At 41.1% G+C, this 22,579-nt stretch overlaps 1 protein-coding gene and 1 long non-coding RNA gene across 3 annotated transcripts in view; both read right to left on the reverse strand.

The window, feature by feature from the left end:
• Window positions 1–22,579, reverse strand: part of LOC308466345 — a 201,577-nt gene that overhangs the window by 39,714 nt on the left and 139,284 nt on the right. The gene's annotated exons all lie outside the window — the stretch shown is intronic.
• The window catches only part of HOOK3 (hook microtubule tethering protein 3), a 55,546-nt gene continuing 35,584 nt past the window's right edge, over window positions 2,618–22,579 (reverse strand). For both annotated transcript variants that reach the window (XM_080986782.1, XM_080986783.1), the window contains 10 exons: window positions 22,437–22,524; window positions 21,602–21,671; window positions 21,207–21,347; window positions 19,828–19,915; window positions 16,695–16,729; window positions 16,265–16,347; window positions 14,981–15,081; window positions 14,455–14,559; window positions 12,781–12,852; window positions 2,618–10,441 (listed from right to left, as the gene is read on the reverse strand). In XM_080986782.1, coding sequence (XP_080842908.1) covers window positions 10,301–10,441; window positions 12,781–12,852; window positions 14,455–14,559; window positions 14,981–15,081; window positions 16,265–16,347; window positions 16,695–16,729; window positions 19,828–19,915; window positions 21,207–21,347; window positions 21,602–21,671; window positions 22,437–22,524 — 924 coding nt within the window. In that variant the 3' untranslated portion in view covers window positions 2,618–10,300. The remainder of the gene's footprint in view (window positions 10,442–12,780; window positions 12,853–14,454; window positions 14,560–14,980; window positions 15,082–16,264; window positions 16,348–16,694; window positions 16,730–19,827; window positions 19,916–21,206; window positions 21,348–21,601; window positions 21,672–22,436; window positions 22,525–22,579) is intronic.

Here is a 22,579-nt window from a genome sequence, read left to right on the forward strand (position 1 = left end):
CAGTGATATTTTAATAAGACCTACACTGGAGAAGTTATTGGCTCATAAGATGACATTGTTGGTTTTTTTTGAGTTTGTTTTGTTGTAAAATGTAAATCTCCAGTATCCCTATGTGTCGGGGCAAGAGGGAGCAGCATCTGTGGCAGAAGTACGGGTTTGAGACTGTGCCGAACATAGGCACCCGCAGCATTGCCTCACCAGCTGATAAAGACAGATCCAGTCTCTAAAGCCTCAACTACTGCGAACTCTCCAGAGTGGAAAGGTGTGTTACATTTCAGTTTTTCCAGGCTTTGTTAGATGTTTGTTGGCATCCTGCTCTTCAATTATGCTGGCAGTGTCACTACCAATCAACACAATTCAGCACATGAAAGCAGATGGCTATCACAGAAGTAGACTAAAATTAGATTCAGTTAATGGTTATCAGTGACTGACAATTTTGTTTTAAAAAACCCCCATTTTTGGCAGGAAAAGGACAGAAGTGTGGGCACTAACCCAAGCATTTCTGGGGACAGCAGTCCAGAGATGGACAGCTGTACCCACAAAGGCCTTCACTCACCTAACTGAACAGGTTTGTGGGGGAGCCAAGGCACTTTCAACACCTCGGTGAAACTTGCAAGTAGGTGTATAGATTCTGATGCTGAGAATACAGTCGTCGTGACACTGCACTTCTCAGAAATGCATTTCAGGCATTGTATGCGGTTTTGGGGACCTTCCAACCTACCTTCAATATTGGGATTAGCTCCACATTTCTGAGAGGTTCTTGGTGAATGGGTCAAGTGCCATTTTTTGCTTGGATGCACTGCTAAGTGCTGCTTTTTCCTGGTGCAAAGCTTCATTCACGGTACAGGACAGTGGCCAAAATAATGTGCTAAAGTTGTCCATTGGGTGCTGATTCCCTTCCAATGATGGCTCTACTTGTTCACTGTTTAAATTCTTGCACAGAATTACGTTTTAAAGAAGTGTGCAGTTGTTGGAAGTAATGTTTTATGTACTGTTTTGAGATCTTTAAAAAGGTATAGAAGTCACGTCACAGGATCACCAGTGGCAGTGCCTAGGTGGTGAAATATATATATATACACCCTTCTGAGCTGGCTGCAGGTAGGGGGCCCTTTTTGCCAGCACAACAGCATCACATTTTGCTTCCCCTGATTGCGTCCAAGAAAAAACACCTGGCCAGCCTCTTCCATGTACTGTAGTTGACAGCCCATCTGTTTCAACCTGCTTCTGTCCTGGGTATAATACTGTAATCAGGTTATTTGGAGAAATTTGTATCATGGCCAGAAGGACTATGTATTGTTTATGGAAAGTGATTTTACAGTGGTGCCTCGCAAGACGAAATTAATCCGTTCCGCGAGTCTCTTCGTCTTGCGGTTTTTTTGTTTTGCGAAGCACGGCTATTAGCGGCTTAGCGGCTATTAGCGGCTTAGTGGCTATTAACGGCTTAGCGGCTTTAAGAAAAAGGAAACAAACTCGCAAGAACTCGCAAGACGTTTCGTCTTGCGAAGCAAGCCCATAGGGAAATTCGTCTTGCGGAACGACTCAAAAAAACGGAAAACTCTTTCGTCTAGCGAGTTTTTCGTTTTGCGAGGCATTCGTCTTGCGGGGCACCACTGTATCTACTTTTATCAGAAGTAATCCATATTAGCACGAGAGGCAACTTAGCAACTCCAGCGAGTAGTCACAATCTGCTATTTATTGGTGAATGCTTGCTTAGTGTTTTGACATACTCCATACTACTCTTTCAACACTATTTAAGTTCAAGCCCATCTGACACGTTGCTAACTTTTGGTTAGGCTTTTTTGAGAATGAGATAGTAAAGAGAAGTCTATAATCTTACCTATTTTATGAAGTTTATCACTGCCTTTGAGGATGTCTTCACACAATGCAAATTACAAGCACCTTCACCATCTGCGTAGATGAAAATTACCTATAGCCTGCTTGTTCAAAGCAACATAAAGCTGTTACCACCCAACCCAGCTACATCTCTTCACTCATCCCAAGACAGCTCTTGGGGCAGTGCTAATAGACTATTTGTGGTGGTGGTGAAGAGTTCTGCAAAACCTGTATTAGAGGAAGTTTGTAACCAAACCAAGATAACGAAACTTTTGCTATAAAAGGCATTTTCAAAACGGGGGTGAAAAAATCAGCAGGAAAATAAATGAGTAACGTAAATAAGTGTGATGTTGCAACTTCCTCAGACAAATCCCCCCCCTTCCAAACGGGGGGTTTGATGCATTTTGGGGCTAGGATAGCATGTTGGTTGACATTTGGTTCTCTTTCCTTTGGAATACATTTCTTCTGTGCAATAAGATTTTCTCCCCTCTATCACGGTTCTAGGTTGATAACTTTGATTGTCCCACTGTTACCTATAATTACACTGCCTTAAAAACTGAGTGTGCAGCACTATTAAACATGTTCAAACTCCAATTTTCAACATGGATACATCATATCAAATAGCCCCTCTTTTCTTAGTGGTGAATTGTCTTGACCCTCCCTCACAGGACTAGTTTGAGGATAAAATGGGAAAGACCGTGCGCAACAACCTGAGTTTTCCAGAGAAATGCCGGGATATGTGTATGATAAATAACAATTGCTTCATGTAATAAAAAGCAGCGCCAAGTTTTATATAAGCCTTTATTTACAACTTGTTTAACAACTGTACACTGGTTTTGTAGCCTTGGAAGCATTATTATTTGAATGGGGAAGGGGAGGGTGCTTTAAACACCTGACATATTACCTTGTCTTTACACACATTCATACTAAAACCTCTACCATGGCAAGATGGTAGATACAGGGTAAGATTCATAGGTGGGGAGAGAATTAATATTTGGTGGTTGGAGGAGTTTACACTCTTACAGGGGGAAAAAAGTATCACCAGCAGTTTCATAAACAGTAATTTTGGTAACCAGTCAACATCTAGGTCAGGACAGTCAAGTTGCTATTGAAAAATGGACAAGGGGCGGGGGAGAGAGAGAGAGAACGTGAAAACTACATAACACACAGTAACCGATATGTTTAAAACATGCTTAGGATCTCAGAAAGTTGCAGTTGCACAAACCCAAACCGTTTCAAATAGACAGCCAAAAGTGCCTATTGGAGTTTATACTTTAATCTCACATTCCTCTATGACTCCAGCTAGTGGTCTGAGATGTTTTAGTAGGCAAGGGGAAAAAAGACACAAGATACAAAAAAGCCCTTGACCTCAAGCCATGTAAGCTAAGAGCAGCAGCAAACACAAAACAAGAAGACTCCAAAAGCAACCACACCAGACCAACTACAAGGCAATTCCTTGCAAACCAGTTAACTCAAAAGTTTGTGCAAGAGAAGAAAAGGTAGGAGAGGATATTGATGTCTCATGATTAGGTATTGGAATAATGAAGGCAGCGGACATCTCCCCCTCAAACTGCAAGGAGTTCGGAACTTACGTAGTACTTGTCTATCCAAGTATCCGGCAAGTCTTACATTCAAATGTTGAACATCAAATTCCTACTACCGGGTCCTACACGTCCGCCTAATTCAATCCTAAACCAACAGCAATCCAGCTTCTGCCAGAGATCCCCACATCCAAGTGGGCAATGGTGAGTGACATGCAGGCCTGATCATCCTTGACATTCGATCTGAGCCTGCAAGGGAACCAGGATTCAAACTGGACCTCAATCTTCCCCCTCCCCTGGCGCACACATTCCTTACTCAAGTTGGGGTGAGAGCGAACAGTGGAGAGAACTTTTGCCACCACGCCTATCTTGGAGGCAGCTTGGGAGAGCTGCACATTTTCACTGAGCTGCTCTGCTACTTTGGAACTGATCAATTAGTTTATTTCCATCTAAACTACGTCCTTGAATCATCAAATTTGGAGCACAACCAACATTCTAGGGGGGGGAAAGACTACGTTTAGAAGTTGCTGGTGCTCAGCAAAAGTCTTGGATCAAATAACTTGTCCTCAATTTAATCCCCCTCTGCATGCTCACAACACAGAGAGAGAGGCTTTGGTTCTGCAGAACACAGTCTTCCTCTCTGTTTAAGCAGGCAACACCAGGACTAAAAGTGTAAGGCTGTGCTAGAAAAGGCCTGCTAATCAAACCATACAGCGCTTAGTAAGAGTTTCTTTTTTCACTTGACTGTGTAGACAATTCCTATGGCTTAAAAGCAGAGACCAGCAGCTGCACGCCTTGAGGCCAAGTCTGTCCCCTTGAGCAGTCCCAGGATGAAGGCCAGCTGTCAACCAAGAGGCATGCAGAGTGCCAATGGGACTTGCTGGCATTTTGGAAGCACAGGGATTGAGAGCTGGCCTGCCAATTTCTATTCCATCCTCAAAGCAGCCCTCCTATAAAAATGGTTGCTGACCAGAGGCTTGGAAGGATCATTCACCATCCCGCAGGACGGCTAACGTAACAGTAAGATACTAATGCAGCCACAAAGCAATCTTTCCTCGGGTTTTCTATCACACTGCCGCATTTCCTAGGTCTGCTTTAATACAAAACAGAATCTAGAGTAGCACAAGCGTGTGCTTAAAAGAGTATAACCTTTTTCTTTTTTTAAAAAAAGCAGCTTTAAAAATAGTTTAAAGGCAGCACAAAGCATTCCAAGTTACACTGTCAACATAATGTACATGTATTGCATGTATGATAGCAATAATTCATAACGTAAAGAAAGATATTAGTGCAATCTGAAAGTAAGTTAACGCGGGTATGAGGAAGAGAGAACATAAGATAAATACAGACAACCCTAAATGTAATCCAGAAAGGCCATGTCACATATAATACTGAAACCAAGGAAGAGTATGCTTCTTTGATATTTGTGATCTCCACTGATGTTCCTTTCTGGAGCTGCTTTTACACATCTGCACAGATGGGAAAAGAAGCCTTTAAAAGGAAATGTACAAGTCCGCAGTGGGCGAGGGGGGGAAAGCAAGAAAGGATATATACACATTAAGACAGGATGCAACATCAATAAATAAAATATTGCATATATGTCAAGCCTCGGAGTTTCAAATAAAAAACCTGGAAGAGGTCAGGTACCACTTCCTATCTGCTTTCTCCAAGGAAACGTCTTTCTGGACTTTGCTGGCATTTTAAAAAAAAAAGTATATATATATATAATATCTATATGTATGTATATAGTATTGAACAACATGGCTCCTTTAGTGCACTTTTAAAATAATAGCAGTAAACAAAGGTGCATTTATAAAATACATTTAAGATTAAATGTTAGCTTAGTAAATGGAAGAAGTTGCAAGAGACTTGCATGTTAATACTGTTAACAGGAAGAATCAAGTAGCAGCGGCAATGGATGTTAGCATACTAAGTGCTACAGGAGCTCAACAACCTACCCAACACCCATTTTTAGAACTTATGAATACTGTATCAAGTTTCACTCTCTTGGTGGCTGAGAAGAACTGGGGGCTTTATAATGTTGGATGGGAAAGTGGTAAAATCGTACGCACACACGGAGATAAGCATCTTTGCAAGCAACTTTTTGCTTTGGAGAAAAAGGTGCCAAGACCTTTAAAATGAGAGGTTTTGCTTATGTTGACTGAACAGGAGATAAAAAGAGAGATGGCGTAGACCAAAGAGCCCTTGTTTGATAAACAGTGCAGCAGGTTAAGCAGCCATATATCATCGCATATATCCAAAATAAAACGGGAGGCTTAGAAGCAGCAAATATTTAATTGCTGTCGAAATGTATTTTTTAAAAAGACATAAAAAACGATGACTACCCTGTTTAGAGACATTTTAAGAAGTTTAGCAAATATGTATAGTTTATGGACTTACACACTGCAACATTGCTGTGACAAGGAAATGGTTCATAAAACATAAGCTACAGTATTAAGCGTTGAAAGCTCATTTGCTAATAAATCCACATAGGATTTTACCAGCTGACTACCTGTGTACCCCTATATTAGATAGGATGTCAATGTGCTGAAAGAAAAAGAAAATAAATTGCTCTTGCAATTTAAAACTTTCCTGACTGGTTGACTGGAGGAGATCCTGACCATATGCTCCCCCCCCCCCCAAAAAAAACACCATTGTTGAGAGCATGTAGAAGTTGGTTTTTAATATACTAAAAGATATTTTGTACATCTTAAAAACTCAGAATTGCTTCCAATGGAGAAACGTCAAGGCTTGTCTGACATTGAGGTTGACGTCTTTTCTCCTAATTCTGGCTGGGGTTCTATCCATGTAGTTTTATAAAAAATTCAACCCAAACTGACAGTGTTTTGAAAAGAGCAACCAGTGTCAGTCTGCTGGCAGTAAACACAACTAAGTGTCTTGTAGCACCTTAAATACTAAGAGATATATTATGGCATAAGCTTTCGTAGATGAGTGTCCATTTTAGATGATGCTTTTTTTTTATTGGTTCAGCCTGAACCATTCTCCAACCCAGACTTCCAGCATCCAACACAGAACTAGTATGGGAGATAGTTCTAGTCTGTCTTCAAGCCACAAACACATCTTCAGACTTCCCCTGTATGTGGAAGTGGACTGGGGCTATTGTGTTAAGTGACCTGTAACCTGAAGTTCATTGCAGGATAAAGGCAGGTTCAAATGTGTATCAGTCTGAAAATGAGCACTCCCATTCAGGAATAATGTCCCTTTCTTTTTTCTTAAAAAAAGGTGTCCCAGGGATGAGTTCCACATTCACCTTTCTCTTTGCAAGGTGGAGGTGCAGTTCCTGATCCTGCTTGCACGCAGTGATTCACACAAAGAACTTTGTCAGACATTACCCTATGGGTGGGGTGTGTGCGCACAGCTAAGTCAAAGAGAATTATGTTCCTCCAGTATCATCTATTTTAATGGCTAGGAGACTGAAGGTTTTCCTCTCTTTAATCCTCCCAGTTATGACTTACTAGGCGACATCGTCAGAAACGCCGCATATCTGATCTGTTTGCAAGCCATAAAAATAATCTGATACACCTTTCAGAGCGTCCCTTCACTTTCCAGTATTCAACTGCAACCGAATATTGTAACTGATGAAAGACCTAATTCGACAGGAAGAATGCAAGAGACAGATAAAAATCTACCAATGTCCTAAATTTGGAGAAAAATACAAACATGAAATGGAAATTTTTGGAATACAAGAGGGAACATTGCCTAATTTTTAAGTTAAAAATCATACAAGCAAAAGCTACAACCCACACAACTGTAGGGTGTGTTTTTTCTTGCATCAAGGCAACTCATCTTACAGCAGCCCCCTCCGCCTCCCTAGCCTTCACTGCCTGAAGACAACTTAGTTGGAGGGATACATTTAAATACAAGCCTGGTAATGCCCACACAACTTGCTGCTAAATGTTTCTTTTAGAAAAATATGAACTCCATTCCATTTGCCTAGCCCAAATTTTATCCATCGTTAGAACACATCTCAAATAAGGAAGTACAAGCCAACATTACTGCTGCTCTATCCGAGGAAAATTCAGTGAACATGTTTATAAAAAATTAACAGACTTGCTTGGTTTATGAATTGTTTCCATTCCACCCGATATAAATATTTTAGAAACAAGCCTTTTATTTCTGTCTTTGCCACAAAATCTGCATACAGCAGCAAGACACAATGACCTTGATATATAGAAAGTCAGTTGCACTTAAGTCCTCTAGAAATTAGAGACACTTAATTTAACCACAACTGTCTTTATTCATTTCAAAAGGAATTAAGTGCAACTGTCGTTCTGGGAATTTCGTCCTTGACTGTTGCTTTCCTTGGTTTTTAATGATCAACAAGAATGTATATTCGGTTCTCAATGCATCAAAGTAAAATTTAATTGTTTTTAATGAAGGGTTCTTGACATTTCAGAATATTGATAATAAGCCTGCCTCCCACTTCAATGCAAACAAGAAATATGGCAGCCAAAGTGGAGAAAGAAGTTGCTTTTGCTTTCATGCTAGATGAAAAACGAAACAAAAATATGCTGTGGAAGACAGGCAAAACCCCAGCGCCAGCTAAGAGAGAAAGGAAAGCAAGAACGGAAATCAAAAGCAGAAAAAGAAAAAGATGCGGGTTCAATTGTCTTCAAGTTTCTTTCAGGCACAGAACAAACAGGAATAGTTCTATAAGATGCACAACAGCCTGTGGAAAAGAAAAAACACTCTCCTGCCACTCCCAACAGAATAAGAAGTTTTTGCCTACAGAAGCATTCAGCTGGCAAAATTAAGACTCCTGGAGATGTTATCTGACCCGGAATAGCAAGTGTAATAATATGCATTACTCTAAAACTGGTTAACTCAATACTAATCACTGCTCTTTTGCTTCCAGTACACTACTTGCCACCAGCAAAAAAAGACAGGATGCCAATCTAACACGTTTGCTTGTAAGTGCAATTGAAAACTATGCATAGATACCTCCCATATTTTGTCTCCAGCTTCAAATTCACCATTGCAGAAAAAAGGCAGATTACCAAGTGAATGATCCTGTGAAGGATTTTTTTATTTACTTTTATGCCTACTGAGGGAAATACCTGACTTACTTCATCTAACATTGAAACCATACTACAAAGGGCTAACAACCACACCTTGCCTTTTAATTACTATTCTACACATTACTGAACTTTAAGAACTCCTTTTATGTACTAGGGTGGTGCTGAATAAAGGCAAAATTCCTTTCTTAAAATTAAGTTGTGCTGTGCATTCTCGCACAAAATGAGGAGAAGAAAAACATTTTATACTGAAAATGTGACCATAAAAACCAGGTGGACTTCCAAGTTAAAGCCATCTCTGATTCCTTTCCCCTCCTCGAAAGGAAAAGGTCACTATGATCTACATTTGGAAGGATACACAACAAAAGCTGTTCTCTGCTGAACGTTAGACACACTGAATTTTTATTTTAAGGTGAAGTTTTCCAACAAAACCTCTAAACTACTTCCATGGCGGATCCATATGGAACTACTCGTCTTGAGCAACCCCAAACTTCTCACACATTAATTTGAAAAGGGTGCAAGTGGCTCAACATCTAGAACGCAATACTTGGAAGGATCAGAATCTGAAGGGGAACTGCTAGCCTTCCTTCATGACAAAGACCCATTAACAGTACAGGCATGTATGAAGATTTGGCACAAAAGGACAGCGAGCTTTCATGTCAGAATCACCAAGCCTGAAGGCAATGGTACCATCTGTAAGGCAATGAATGGACTCTCCCTCCTTATTGACCTATTAAAAATAGTCCTCAGTGGTAGATGACAATTTGAGGACAGCATCCACCAAAGACATTCAATCAAAATCAACCCTGATACACCAGGGATGGGGGAAGTTTTTGAACTACAACTCCCATCATGCCTGATCATGTTGCCTGGGACTCAGAGGACTTTGAGTCAAATGTTATCTGGGGGATCAGGAGAGCACTGTTCTACACAGTTCACTGCTTCATAAAATTTCTCCATGATGGTTTAACCATGTAGAATACTAGGCATCTGTAGGATCAAGGCACACAGTAAGTAGAATACTACTATGGTCCCAGCTCCTAGGATTTCCAAGCAGTTGGAGAACTGCGATAACATGGCAATGAAAAGGATGGGTGCTCCACTTGGTTAGAGTGCAGAGAGGGAAGCTTTAAAGCAATTGGCCATGCAATGAATGGTTGCCATATTCCACGGTGATTGAACTAACCAAGAATGGAACAGGAACATCAAATCATTTTTAACCTTAGTGATGCTAAAAGGAAAAAAAAGGACATGGGCAAATAAGGACAAAAATCAGCTTGCCCCTCCAAATTAAAGCCAAGAGAAGGATAAATAGAAGGACATGAACACACGCGATCAGGTACTTGCAGCCAGGTTACAGCTTCTGCCAGCATCTGACTATTGCTGCTAACACATTTCATAACAATTCTATGCAACACCATTGCAAATTCCATCACATAATTTAAACAGATCAGACTGGATTGAGAAAGAAAAGGTAATTCCCTTTATACAATGGTAGCCTTGGAAAGGATGGCAACATCATTTGCCAACGGGACATTTTCGGTTTGCTACTTAGCCATCATCAGCTTTCAGGTGAGACAGGACAATTCCATATAAACAAGGGGAAGAGAGGGGGAGATTCCATTATTACATTCCATTAGGTGTTTTCCAACATTTTGGCACATCAAAAGACAAAGGGAAGGCTCCAGAAAGTAAGACTAAAAACATTGAGAAAGTGTTTTCTTAAAAAAGAAAAAAGAAAAAAACAACCACCTTCCTGAAATGGTTAACAGCAACCGCAAGGAACAAAGATACAGAAAGGATGCTGGCTAAAGTTTCCTGAAATGCTGTCACTCGTAACAGAAGGAGGCCTTGATCCCAGGATGGCTTCCATTCAAAAGGCAGGGCCTTCTTCTACCTTGCTGTCGCTGGCTGGACATGGCCAGGATAGGCTCTTCTTGTGCTGGTGGCTTGCCTTTGTCTAGCCAGGAAGGACTGTCCTGAACCTGTGGTAGCAAGTCTGTCTTCTGCTGCTTTTTTATGAAGAGCCATACCCTAGAAAGACAAAAGGCAGGTAGATATAAAAGCAGCCTTGCTGGATAATATCAAAGGCCCCTCCTGTCCAGTACAGTGGTACCTCAGGTTAAGTACTTAATTCATTCTGGAGGTCCGTCCTTAACCTGAAACTGTTCTTAACCTGAAGCACCACTTTAGCCTATGGGGCCTCCTGCTGCCGCCGGGCCGCTGGAACACGATTTCTGTTCTCATCCTGAAGCAAAGTTCTTAACCTGAGGTACTATTTCTGGGTTAGCAGAGTCTGTAACCTGAAGAGTATGTAACCCGAGGTACCACTGTATTCTGCTCTCACAGTAACCAGCCAGATGCCCATGGGAAGCCCACTATGAGGACATGAGTGTAACAGCAAACTCCCATTCATGCTCCTCATCAACCAGTACTCAGGGAGACAGCGCTTCTGATACTGGAACTAATGCAACTAACATGACTGGTAGTTATTGATAGCTTTATCCTTCATGAATTTGTCGAATTCCCTTTTAAAGGTGTCCACGTTGGTGGCCATCACTATAAATTGTGGTAGCAAATTCCAGAATTGAACCATGTGCTGTGCAAAGCAGTAATTCCATGGTCTGCCCTGGTTCTGCCATGGATTAGCTTCATCAATAACCCTGGGCTCCTATATTATGAAAGAGCTAATAACTAAAACATGCATTAAGTTTGCTCTACTATGGTGTGTTGGCTGCGCTGGACCGTCCCTTTCCCAAGCACGGCCACCCAGATTTGGGGCAGGGAGCCAAGAGTCCATAGTAAAACCCAAATGTTCATCATCAAATTTAGCATTTCCATTGCACGTTTTGAGAGTTCTGGCTAAAGCTAAGAGAGAGTAGTTTGCTTAAGGCTATCTAATAAATTCATGGCAGGGATGAGATGAACTGGCAACTTCCCAGGTGACAATCTTAGCCACACTGCACCAGCATGCATGACCTCTATCAATTCTCCAGCGGCAGTAGTGAACAACTAAACTTCAGAGGTATGGCAACTATAGTGGCATGTCTGTGACAAGGTTGCTTCCTGTGTACAGGTGCAAAGCTTCCACAGATGAGCTGACGCTTGCTGACCAACCCCTACGCATGGGTAACTCCTGGAGGAAGACGAAAACATGCCCCTAGACCCAGCTTTAAGGTTATCAAAACCTTTCCTTTCACACTGCTTCACAAATGGATCACGATTCTTGAATTATGGAGGCTATGACAGTAGGAACCTGCCACCCTTTATTTCCATGATTGCTTTCTGATTAGGGTAGGAATACTTGCAAGCCTCACTTCCTGGCCTGTAGAGAGAAAATGGACTTTGGAGAAGGCAGATGCTCATAAAAGGCACGTAACACAGCACAGGGCCACCGTGAACACCATTTTTTCAAAAGCTTTCCACCTTAGCTTTGCTGTGCTGCTGAATACTTGTTTAAATCTCACAGAAATTTGCCTTTTCCCATCCAACAGCTAAGCTGGACATGATGGGGCTGCAAATGCATGTGTCTGTCCTGTCTGCGTGCAAAGCAGGAGGTGGTTTTATACATCTATATGTACATACATGAAAGTATGTATAGCACATACACCCTACACTACAATGACCGGAAATCTTATTGAGGCCTCTGAAATTTTATTAGGCTCATAGCTGACGTACTTTCAGGTGCATCTTCAGAGCCAAGAAATATAGAAAAAAAGCTCTTTTTAAAAAATGAAAGCCGAGATTCTCAGGAAGCTAGATTTTGTACCCTGCTGTTTCAGGCAAAATCAGCCAGCCATTTAGAAGGGTTTTTGAACTATGTTTGACAATTATAATGAGACAGCTGAAAGAAATAGGCCTGGATACAGAAGCCACAGAAGGATGAGTCATGTTACGGAAAGAATTTTAAAAATTCCTCTAGCTTACACCTGCAACTGATCTACTAATCAGAAGGAGGGGTGAAAAGTAGTATTTAGGTGGCATTTTAAAAATCAAATATGGGTTCAAAAAAAACCTGAAAGAAGGTAGGCTTTTTGTGTGAAAAGTGACTTTAGCCACAGTAGACTATCTCATGTACCTCCATTATGGAGTTTCCAGGAATGTTTGGGGCTTTGGACCAATGCTGTGCTCTCCCACCCCTCTCCCACCTGTTTCCTGCAGCATCACAGCACACACACTTCCTCCTGAGGCCTGGAGCAGAGGTCCTGAAGCAGCAAAGAGTAGAAACATACCTCAAACTGCAAATCTCTATGGTAATCAAATTGACGCCCCTGCATTTAACACTCTCAAATTTGAGAGTCATCCTTGTTCAGGAAAACCTATCACAAACACAAGTCATATCTGACTGTTTATTTTCACTTTGGATTACTTACCATATTGTACCAGGCACTGACAAGGTATTTCTCCTCCATATCTCTTTGAGTTTTCGTTTTCTCGTATTCTTTCTAATTAAGAAAAGCATTATCAAGAGCTTTTGATTATTTGGCATTTGTGCTAAAGGTATTTATGCAGCATTGCAGGTCCAAGTGCATGAATTTTACTCCCCATTAGTTGTAGCAACATGTGCTGGGAGGCCACAGACACCTCACGTCATTAGAGCCATCATAAGAAAGCATTTTCAATTAGTGACCACATGGTGCAACGGGGTGAGCTCCTGTTGCTCTGTCCCAGCTCCTGCCTACCTAGCAGTTCGAAAGCACACCAGTGCAAGTAGAAAAATAGGTACCACTGTGGCGGGAAGGTAAAAAGTGTTTCTGTGCGTTCTGGTTTCCGTCACGGTGTCCCGTTGCGCCAGAAGTGGCTTAGTCATGCTGGCCACATGACCCAGAAAGCTGTCTGTGGACAAACTCTGATTCCCTCGGACTGAAAGCGAGATGAGCGCCGCAACCCCATATTCGCCTTTGACTGGACTTAACCGTCCAGGGGTCCTTTACCTTTTACCTTTACATGGTGCATGGCTGCCTGTTTTTACATTCAGGCTGCTCCTTCAAATCAGGAGCCCAGGATGAAAACTTAAGCTAAGAGTGAACATTCAGGAGCACAATATAATTGCCAACAGTGCAGCAATTCTATGCACAAGGATAGAGCAATCCTAACTTGGGGCCAGGAAAGAGTGAAGTGGCAGATCTCCTGCTGCATCTGGAGCTCTGGCACTCACACCAACCAGGGCAAAAGGTTTGTGAGTGGAGGTGGGCGTGTGAGGAAGCAGTTTCTTGTAATTGTTCATTATGCCAGCTCCAGAGCTACAGGCATTGCACTCCGCTTTTTTTGGCACTTCAAGTGCTACCACTGGAAGGCTTTCTGCTTGCCTGGGCAAAGCTGGGACATCTGACGCAGAGGAGAAGTCCCTCTGACTGGCAATATTCCTCTCTGTGATGAATAGGCAGCTGCTCACAATGCAAATCTCGCCCTCATCCATCAGCATCAGGGGAGGGACAGGATTGCTTTCTTGCCCGAGGATAAGCCAGTTGGAAAATCAGTGAAATTTGCTTCTGAGAAAACACGCACAGAACTGATCTGCAAGTTACTACTGCAGTAGAACCTCGGTTCTCGAACGTCTCTGTTGACGAACGATTTGGAACCCAAACGCCGAAAATCTGGAAGTAATTGCTTCTGTTTTTGAATGGCTTCTGCTGCGTGTTTTTCCATTTTTTCAATGGAGTTTGCCAACCGCCCATTGATCCTCAGTTTTCAAATGTTTCGGAAGTGGAGCAGTCTTCCGGAATGGATTACGTTCGAAAAGCGAGGTTCCACTGTACTGCTATTTATTACAGATGTCTTACCCACCCTTGGCAATAAGGTCTCAGGGTAGGATACAACCGAGTAAAAATACAGTGGGGGAAATTCAATGTAGCCCCATGGCAATTGTTCCATCAGTGCAAGCTTTTCAGCTTCCGAAACAAGTCAATTTTGAAGGGCGTGGTGGCGGGGGGGGGGGGAAGCCCCACTGCGCAAGTACAGGCTTCCATTGGCGGGACTTGTTGGTTGAATCCTGCCCAGTGTCAAACTCAAGTTAAAACAATTTAGGCTAACCCAGCATAAGTTACCTCTAAAGAATGGAACATCCTGTCACGTTCTTGCAGCTGATTCTTCAGTGCCTGAATCTCAGGTGCCGACCCTTGGTTCTGTTTGGGATCTAAAGTACGGATCACCTGCAAGGGGCAAGAACCATACAGCACAAAGTAAGAACGCAGGAAAATGCCTTCTCCTGGGTCACACTATTTCCCCATCTATTCTAGCATCGTCTGTTATCCTTGGAAGTGACTCCGCAGGGTCTCAAGACAGACAGATGTCTTTCCCATCATCTACGTCTCAATTCCTTTAGGTTGAGATGCTAGAGAACCTGGGAACCTTCCGAATGCAAAATATGCATTCTACCAACTGCGCTATGGATCCTTAACAAGATACACAGAGCTGGCAGAGTTAAAAAAAAAAAAAAAAATCTTAAAACCCAATCTAACTCATTCTTGGTATTGGCATATTGTTAATTCCAATTGATAATTTTGTGAGGCTACAGAGGGAGGACAAGTCTCAGCCCTCTAAGGAACGTGGTGGAGAACAGAAGATACTCACACTTTTAGCCTTTTCCAAGTATTTCTTGTATCTTTCCTCCATTTGCTTCATTTCTTCTTCTTTTTTACGCAAAGCTTCCTGCAACTCTTCTATTCTGAGAGCTTTATTGGGAGAAGATGTCACATTTCAGATATTGCTGACAGCTTATAGGAACACTTTTTAAAGTAAGTTTGAAAAGACAGGTGTGTTTATGGGGCTATTAAGAATATTTGAAAATGGAAATCCAATCCTTTTGACAGGGAAGATTGCTGACTTGTAAACACCCTCCCCCTAGAACAACCCCACCACCCCCACCCATTGCACATAAACATGATGTTCAAGTCAGACAGCTCTCTCTCTCTATACCTATACCTATACCTACACACACACACACACACACACACACACACACACATATGCTCTGGGTGGGGAGGTTGAAACCCCTCCATCCAGCGTAACAATGGAGATGCAGAGGAAAACTTGGCAGCAGAGTACAGCAAACCTTGTGTCCTCCTCTTCCTTTGGGTTTCATTTGTGTGGACGTTTTTTATCGCGAGTTCTTCAAGGACCATGAACCCATATGCAATTAAACTGCTGTTAGGGAGTTTAGTACACCATTTAAATGATGTTGTGCAAATGGATTGCCGAGGCTGGACAGGGTACTCAAAACTAAGATGCTGACAAGCCTAATTCTGGCATATGTATTGGGAATGTTCATGGCAAGGAGAGTGCAGTGTCTACCTCAAGCAGAAGATCTGAGGTGTAATTAAGGGGCAGCAAAATGTTCTTTATTTATTTATACTCCCGGGGAGAGGTGTTTGTGGGATTTTTTGCATCAAGTGCCAAAATGATATGGGCAATCTTACATACCATGATCCTTGACTCAATTTCTTTTGGGAGGTGGAGTAGTTAGGGGATATCATTTGCTGTTTTGCTACAGGCAGCAAAATGTCTTGGGACAGCCTTGCAACCTGTCTTTTTGTTTTTGTTTTTTAATTACCTGTCTCCACACAATGGTGGTATATAATACAAGTGGAGGCTACCTATGCCAGACTATTCCATTTCTGCCATTTAGAGTGAGTCAGTTACAAACATACAATACTGTGTTATCTAAAAGAAGAAAAGAGCCAATTATCAGGGTTTAGCTGATTTAAAGGAAAACAACTAGATGCTGCGTTGTAAAAAAAACCCAAATGCAGAGTCCTAAATTAGCTGTGTTAAGACATTTATTTGTGTTTTGAAAGAAGTGTTTTTACGATTGTAACAATAAAAATCAGTTACGAGGCAAAATATAAAACTACTTACAACTGTTGTTATATCGAGGCTCTAACTCTTCAATGATAGCTCGCTTCTTCTGAAGCTCATTATTAGCTTCATGCAGCTTTTCACTATTAAAAAAGATAGAGCCAGAGTATGACTGGTTGCTGAACTACTTTTCCCTGGAAAATTCCTATTTCAGAATAACACTCTAAAACTTCTGTCAAATTTAACAAAATATATGCCACCTGATCCCTATCGGTAAAATTCATTAAGCTAACAATACAGTCCCAAGATACCCTGAACTGGTGGTACTAACTTTTCAATAAAAATATTTAGGGTTAGGATCTAAAAATAGCTTTTAAATGCTCAATGTATAAACGATCTTCAGCTGGTTCACTCCTAACTGTGCTGCCTGGGATAAGAATAATTGTTTTACTATTCTTATATAAGTAGCAGAAAACATTTTACTACTTACAGATGTTCATCAAGCTTCTTTTTCAGAATGACTGACTAAAAACAAAAGAAAAAAAAGTGTTATTTGAAGCATTCATTGTGGCATAGATTTGAAAACTGAGGGTAGAACAAAAAGTTAAAGCAAATGTGTGCAACAAAGCCTAAATGGGCAGCCTCAGGTACTTAATACTTTTCAGCTGGACCCTCTTAAGTTTATTTCTTCTCACAGTGCAAGACATGTGAAAGCAAGGAAAAACAAATATAAACCTGGAATCCCACCAGGGGAGGGGTGAGAATTGGAGCAGGGAAAGGTTAAGGACCACCTGCTCTTATACCAAATATCACCCCCCTCCCAAAAGTAGCTTTTTTCTGACAAAAGTGCACCACGAGCACAAATCAAAGTGTTGGTGCTGACCTGTAAAGCCCTAAACGGCCTCAGTCCTGTATACCTGAAGGAGCGTCTCCACCTCCATCGTTCTGCCTCGACACTGAGGTCCAGCACCGAGGGCCTTCTGGCGGTTCCCTCACTGTGAGAAGCCAAGTTACAGGGAACCAGGCAGAGGGCCTTCTCAGTAGTGGCGCCCGCCCTGTGAAACGCCCTCCCACCAGATGCCAAAGAGAAAAATAACTACCAAACTTTTAGAAGACATCTGAAGGCAGCCCTGTTTAGGGAAGCTTTTAATGTTTAATAGGTTATTGTATTTTAGTGTTTTGTTGTTATTACTACTACCACCACTGGGTTTTGTTGCCAACATTAGCATATAGATATATTTTATGGGCAGAACTAACATTTTTACAATTTAACAAAATGCTTTTTTAAAAAAGGTTAAGGTTGTTCTGCTTTGTACCGCTCATGTACAATGTAATGTGCATCAATAAATTCATTTCGAGTCCAGTTCACACAGCAGCCCCTAAGCAAGGTCCTACGTGACCCATTCCATCTGTAGCAGCTACCTGTTCACTCACCCACCTCGAAAGATGAAAGAATCCTTGAAGCTGTTGGAAGGTCAGTGAAAAGTAGTGGTACCCTCCAAGCTGTATGCGTAGCCAGGCAGAATGGTCTCATTTAGTGCCTGCTGCATGAACTGACCCACAGCTGCATTGGGCATGCTATGTTACAGGCTGGGCATGTGGCTGCTCTGTTCTGGCAGCAATTTTGTCAATTGTCAGACAGCTACTACCCTCAGCGACTTTGTAAAAAAAAATGAGATAAGGTCGAGGAAGTTAACCGGTGCCACACAAGTCAAAACCATAGCTGCTACATACATGCCATGTTGCCCTATTCAGACAAGGCTCATAGCATATGCGCAGCGTTGATCTAAATGCACCAACCTGACCAAGTATGGAATTTTTTTGCTTTCTAAATATGTAAGGATGCATAGTACATAAATTTGTTAAAACCACTTTCAAATTGTTCAAAAAGGTATAACTAGGTTTTGATGAGCATATTGAAAGTCTCGTGTAAAAATCTTGTATATGCAATTGACATGTACATTGCCATGTGCAACATTTGCAAAGGAGCAGTGATGCTCTCCAATGCCCTCCCCTTCAGAAGGTGCAGCTGAATCATACATGGGTTTCATGCCAATTCCTACACAGAAGTGTGTTCATTTAGGAATGTTATAAAATATTAAGGCACCCCTATTTAAGAAACAAGGGATTTATAGCCCATGTCATTATTTTTGTCATAAGAACAATGTGAGAACACCACAATAAATGTAAATTTTAATGTGGCTCAGTCCTGCATGGAAACACCTACATGAAAATAGTGTAAAAGCATTAACTACAAATTAAATAACTGAAATTGTGGCTGATTGCAGTACTTGCAAACTTCGTCACCTGTGTCTAAGGAAGCATGCAACAAACGCAGCTGAAGCATTGCCATGACGACAACACACATAAAAATATTTGGGAGATGCACGTCCCTAAGGTTCTGCTAAGCCACAGGTGCACAACATGTAGAAAGTGTGAAACATAACATGAATAAGAACAAAAACTTTATCCATTTACGTTTCTCTTAAAAAGAAAAAAGAGAGCCACAAATCGGCATTGACTGATTAAGAGCAGATTGAAGTAAATAGGAAGCCATACTCACAATAGCCTTCAGCAGAAACCCGTGCCGAGAGACAGAGGCAACAGATTAGTACGAAGCAAACAGCAGCCAACAGAATAAACTACTTAGTATCTTTTGAAGAGAACACATTTAAAGCAAGGCATTCTCAGAGCATGCACATTTTCTTCTCTCTCTGCTCTCTAAGGTCTCTTCCTCCTGTCTCATCCTCTAGAGAGCTGTGGAAAGCTAGCACAAACCCGTTTCAAGTATATGAATAAGTGCTCTAATTAAAACACAAATGCTGCAACGAGACATCTTTCAATAAAACACATACACGAATATCAACTCGACCTAAGCTTTCAAAAGATGGTGGCTGAGGTCACTGTAAGGACTACATGCGAAAGCAACCAGAAGTAATTAGATGAGGTGAATGGCAGCCCACCTAACAATGATACAAAATGCAAATCTCCCCCCCCCCCATTCAAAAGTGGCTGGGGTTGTACAGCATATACATCCAAGGAAAAGTAAAAAACTGGCACACTTTGTTGAATGCTTTTAAGAGCATGGGCTGCTAATCTGTGGGCCTCCAGCTATTGCTGAATCACAACTCCAAAGACTCAGAGTGGGAAGGGACCCCGAGGGTCATCTAGTCCAACCCACTGCAATGAAGGAATATCCTGCCCACAACCATCTCTGCGTGGGCTCGAACCAACAAACTTCTTGTCAACAGCCAGACACACTGACTCATTGTGCCACAGATGATGCAAACTGTAGTTCTACAATGCCTGGAGGTCCACAAGTTAGCCACCTATGATTTAGTGTTTACATGGTGGTCCTGTACAGTGAACACACCAAACAGATGATCAACTCAGTTGCTGCATATTGACTAGACTTGCCAGCAGGAAGCTTCTTATCTGAAACTGGGAACTCTGCCCCCATTTAAAAATAGTTAGAACCAGGGAATCACATTATTTTATTTTTACATGTGAAAGCAAATGAAGCTTTGCAGAAAATTTAAAGTCGGTTGAGTTAGAATACCAGACGCTGGAAAAGTCAGCATTATTATAAACTGACTGCAAGAAGTTTGTCTTTTTCCACTTACATCTTCTGTTTTTAAACCTTGCTCCTGTAAGGATTTCTGCAGTTCTTCAACCTGAGATTGTACTTCAAGCAGTCTCTGATTTACGAGCCTAGAAATAATAAGAAGAAAAACATCACTTTCTTCTCAGACACAACTATTAAGTCTTATTTATTCTCCTTAAAAAGAACAGAAAACCATAGTCACCCAATTTTGTTTACAATTCAGTGTGCAATTCATATAGCATTTGAACAAGTGGCACAAAGTATTATTTTTAAACACACTGATAGCCTCACCTTTCCTTGTGCATTTCAAGGTGGCTAATAGAAATCATAAAACATGTGAAAAATAGCAAGGTAGCAATTGAAGAAGTTAAACATAGCAATAAAAATCTAATAGACAAGCAATTATAACAAGGCCAAAGGCCTTAACGCTAAGGTGGCAGGCCAAAAAGGAGGCAGCAAAACAAACCTCTGTTGGCAGGGAATTCCAAAGTCAGGGCATGGCAACAGAAAAGACCCTCTCTGTCATTCCAACCAAATGGGGAACTGACAATAAACAAACTTTATAGTGTGATGAATTAAAGGGCAGCTAAAAGAACAATATTGATTGCCATCTCTTGCTGAATACAGCACCTTGCAAGCTGCTTCCAAAGGAAAATCAATAAGAAAATATTAACACAGTATAAAAAAATCCCTCTGACATCAAAACTTTTCCAGAATCCCATTGTCTCAGACTGCAAGAAAGCAGAGCTTAGCAGGGCATGCCTTTGAACCACCAGGGATAAAGCTTGTGGCTAGAAGACTTCCTAGAGCCCCAGTTTAGAAGCATAATTTCACCAGAGAGTATGATCTTTTGTGGAATCGAGAAAAGAAAGGAGAAACTGGGTCTTCAAGCCTGAAGAATTTTAAAGCTACCTTTAAAAACATACAGCATGTGTCATAAGACTTCCCTAAGACCTTCACTTCAAACATGGGTCTTTTTGCATTTTGTACAGATTTAGGAATGCATTACACAGTACAAACGCAGGTGTATGCGATAGGTGTCTCCCATGATGAACACAGCAGCATATGAAGGGGGCACACAAAGATCTTTAAACATGCAATAAATATATCCCGGGGTCAGCTGTGGCTTGTAAGTGTGTTTACCAAATATCTGCAGATACAATGGCCTTCTTCAAAAAGTACATTCTTCTTCCTTTCAAATATTATCATGCTTACCATGGGTACATGCATCTCCCCTTAAAATACTGTGGAATTCACTGTAGAAACAGAACTTTTGTCCTGTCATATGATCAGTGAAAGATAAAGCTATTAGAGCCCATAACCTTTGTCACAGGGCAAGTAGAACTGAAGAAAAGAGGAACATGGCCCCATTTTGAAGGGAAAACAGCCCTTTCTTACCTGTTCTCAGTCTCCAATTCATTCTTTCGGAGATTAGCATCATCCAGAAGGCTCTGTAACAAGGCAATTTTTTCATTATCAGATCCTTCTTGGTTCAACTTTAGTATCTTGTTTTCATGTTGAAGGCGAATGAGTTTTTCCCTTGAATAAACAAGGAGAGCCAGGATTAGAAATTCAGCAATGGGACTCAGAAGAACACATCAGTAACATTAACACAGAAAGAACAGTATTTTAAGAACTGCCTTACCAAACATCGGGGGGAGGGAACATTATAAACTGAGTGGAGACTGATAACAACAGCTTCTCTTACTACTAATGAAAACATTAACGAAATACAATGCTAAATGCATACCTATACATCCTGACATAAAGAGGATCGTATAATTCAGACTTACTTGATTTCAGGGGTACTAATTTCAGCTGCTAAACTGTCAGAAGATTCCTGACCTCCCAGGGGCAACAATCCTATTTTAAAGAGTGAAAAAGAAAATGCTTAGATCATGTAGGGCTAATCTAGGATGTGACAGAAATAAATTATTTCAAATGTATTTCTATGCATATTCCAACTTTCATGCTACAAAAGAAAGACTTAAAATGTAACTGATAGAATCTATAACTTAATTCTGATTAATGAAACCCAGGTGCTTGACAAGAATTCCGAATTACGGCATTTTGAGCTCAAATTGCTGAATCCGCATGCACCCTTGCAGGATTGCTCCAGGTGAACAGGCAAATGAACTATATTTCAATAGATTGATACACCTTTTATGACCTATGAAGCAAACCACTGTGAGATTTTTATGATATTGTGAGAAACAACAGTCTGATCTTCCAATTCTCTAGAATTCAAATGCTCTGGAAAAAAAAACAGTTTATTTATAACATCTGAAGTATCTCCCTCCCTCCCTGCATGTTTTATCTTCCATATGGAAGGAACCTACTCTTACACCGTAGGACCATAAAGCAAATGACCCTCTTCTCTGGCAACGTCAACCAATTTATTTATTCCATGTAATATAAACCAAAATGTGGGAAGAGCAATAAAGGAATATTAATGGAAAAGAGACCCAGCAAAGGATACTAACTTGGGGCACACAGATTATTAAAATATACTCATAAATAACAGCACCAACCTATTCCCTGAAATGCCACAACAAAATCTTGTATTTCACACACCACACTCTCTACATGATGTTTTAGGTGAAATCTCATCATCTTGATTTTCTTTACCTGAAGTAGTAAGCTGCCCCTCTTGTGCTTGTACACATCGAATCTCTTCAATGGTTTCTTTCAGGGAATCTCTCTCCGTTCTTAACCGCTACATAACAAGAAAAACATAGATAAATATGTGACAATTCTACAAGTCAACTCAT

The sequence above is a fragment of the Podarcis pityusensis genome (genome assembly GCF_964106645.2).
Source record: "Podarcis pityusensis genome assembly, chromosome: 17".
Taxonomy (NCBI): Eukaryota; Metazoa; Chordata; class Lepidosauria; order Squamata; family Lacertidae; genus Podarcis; species Podarcis pityusensis.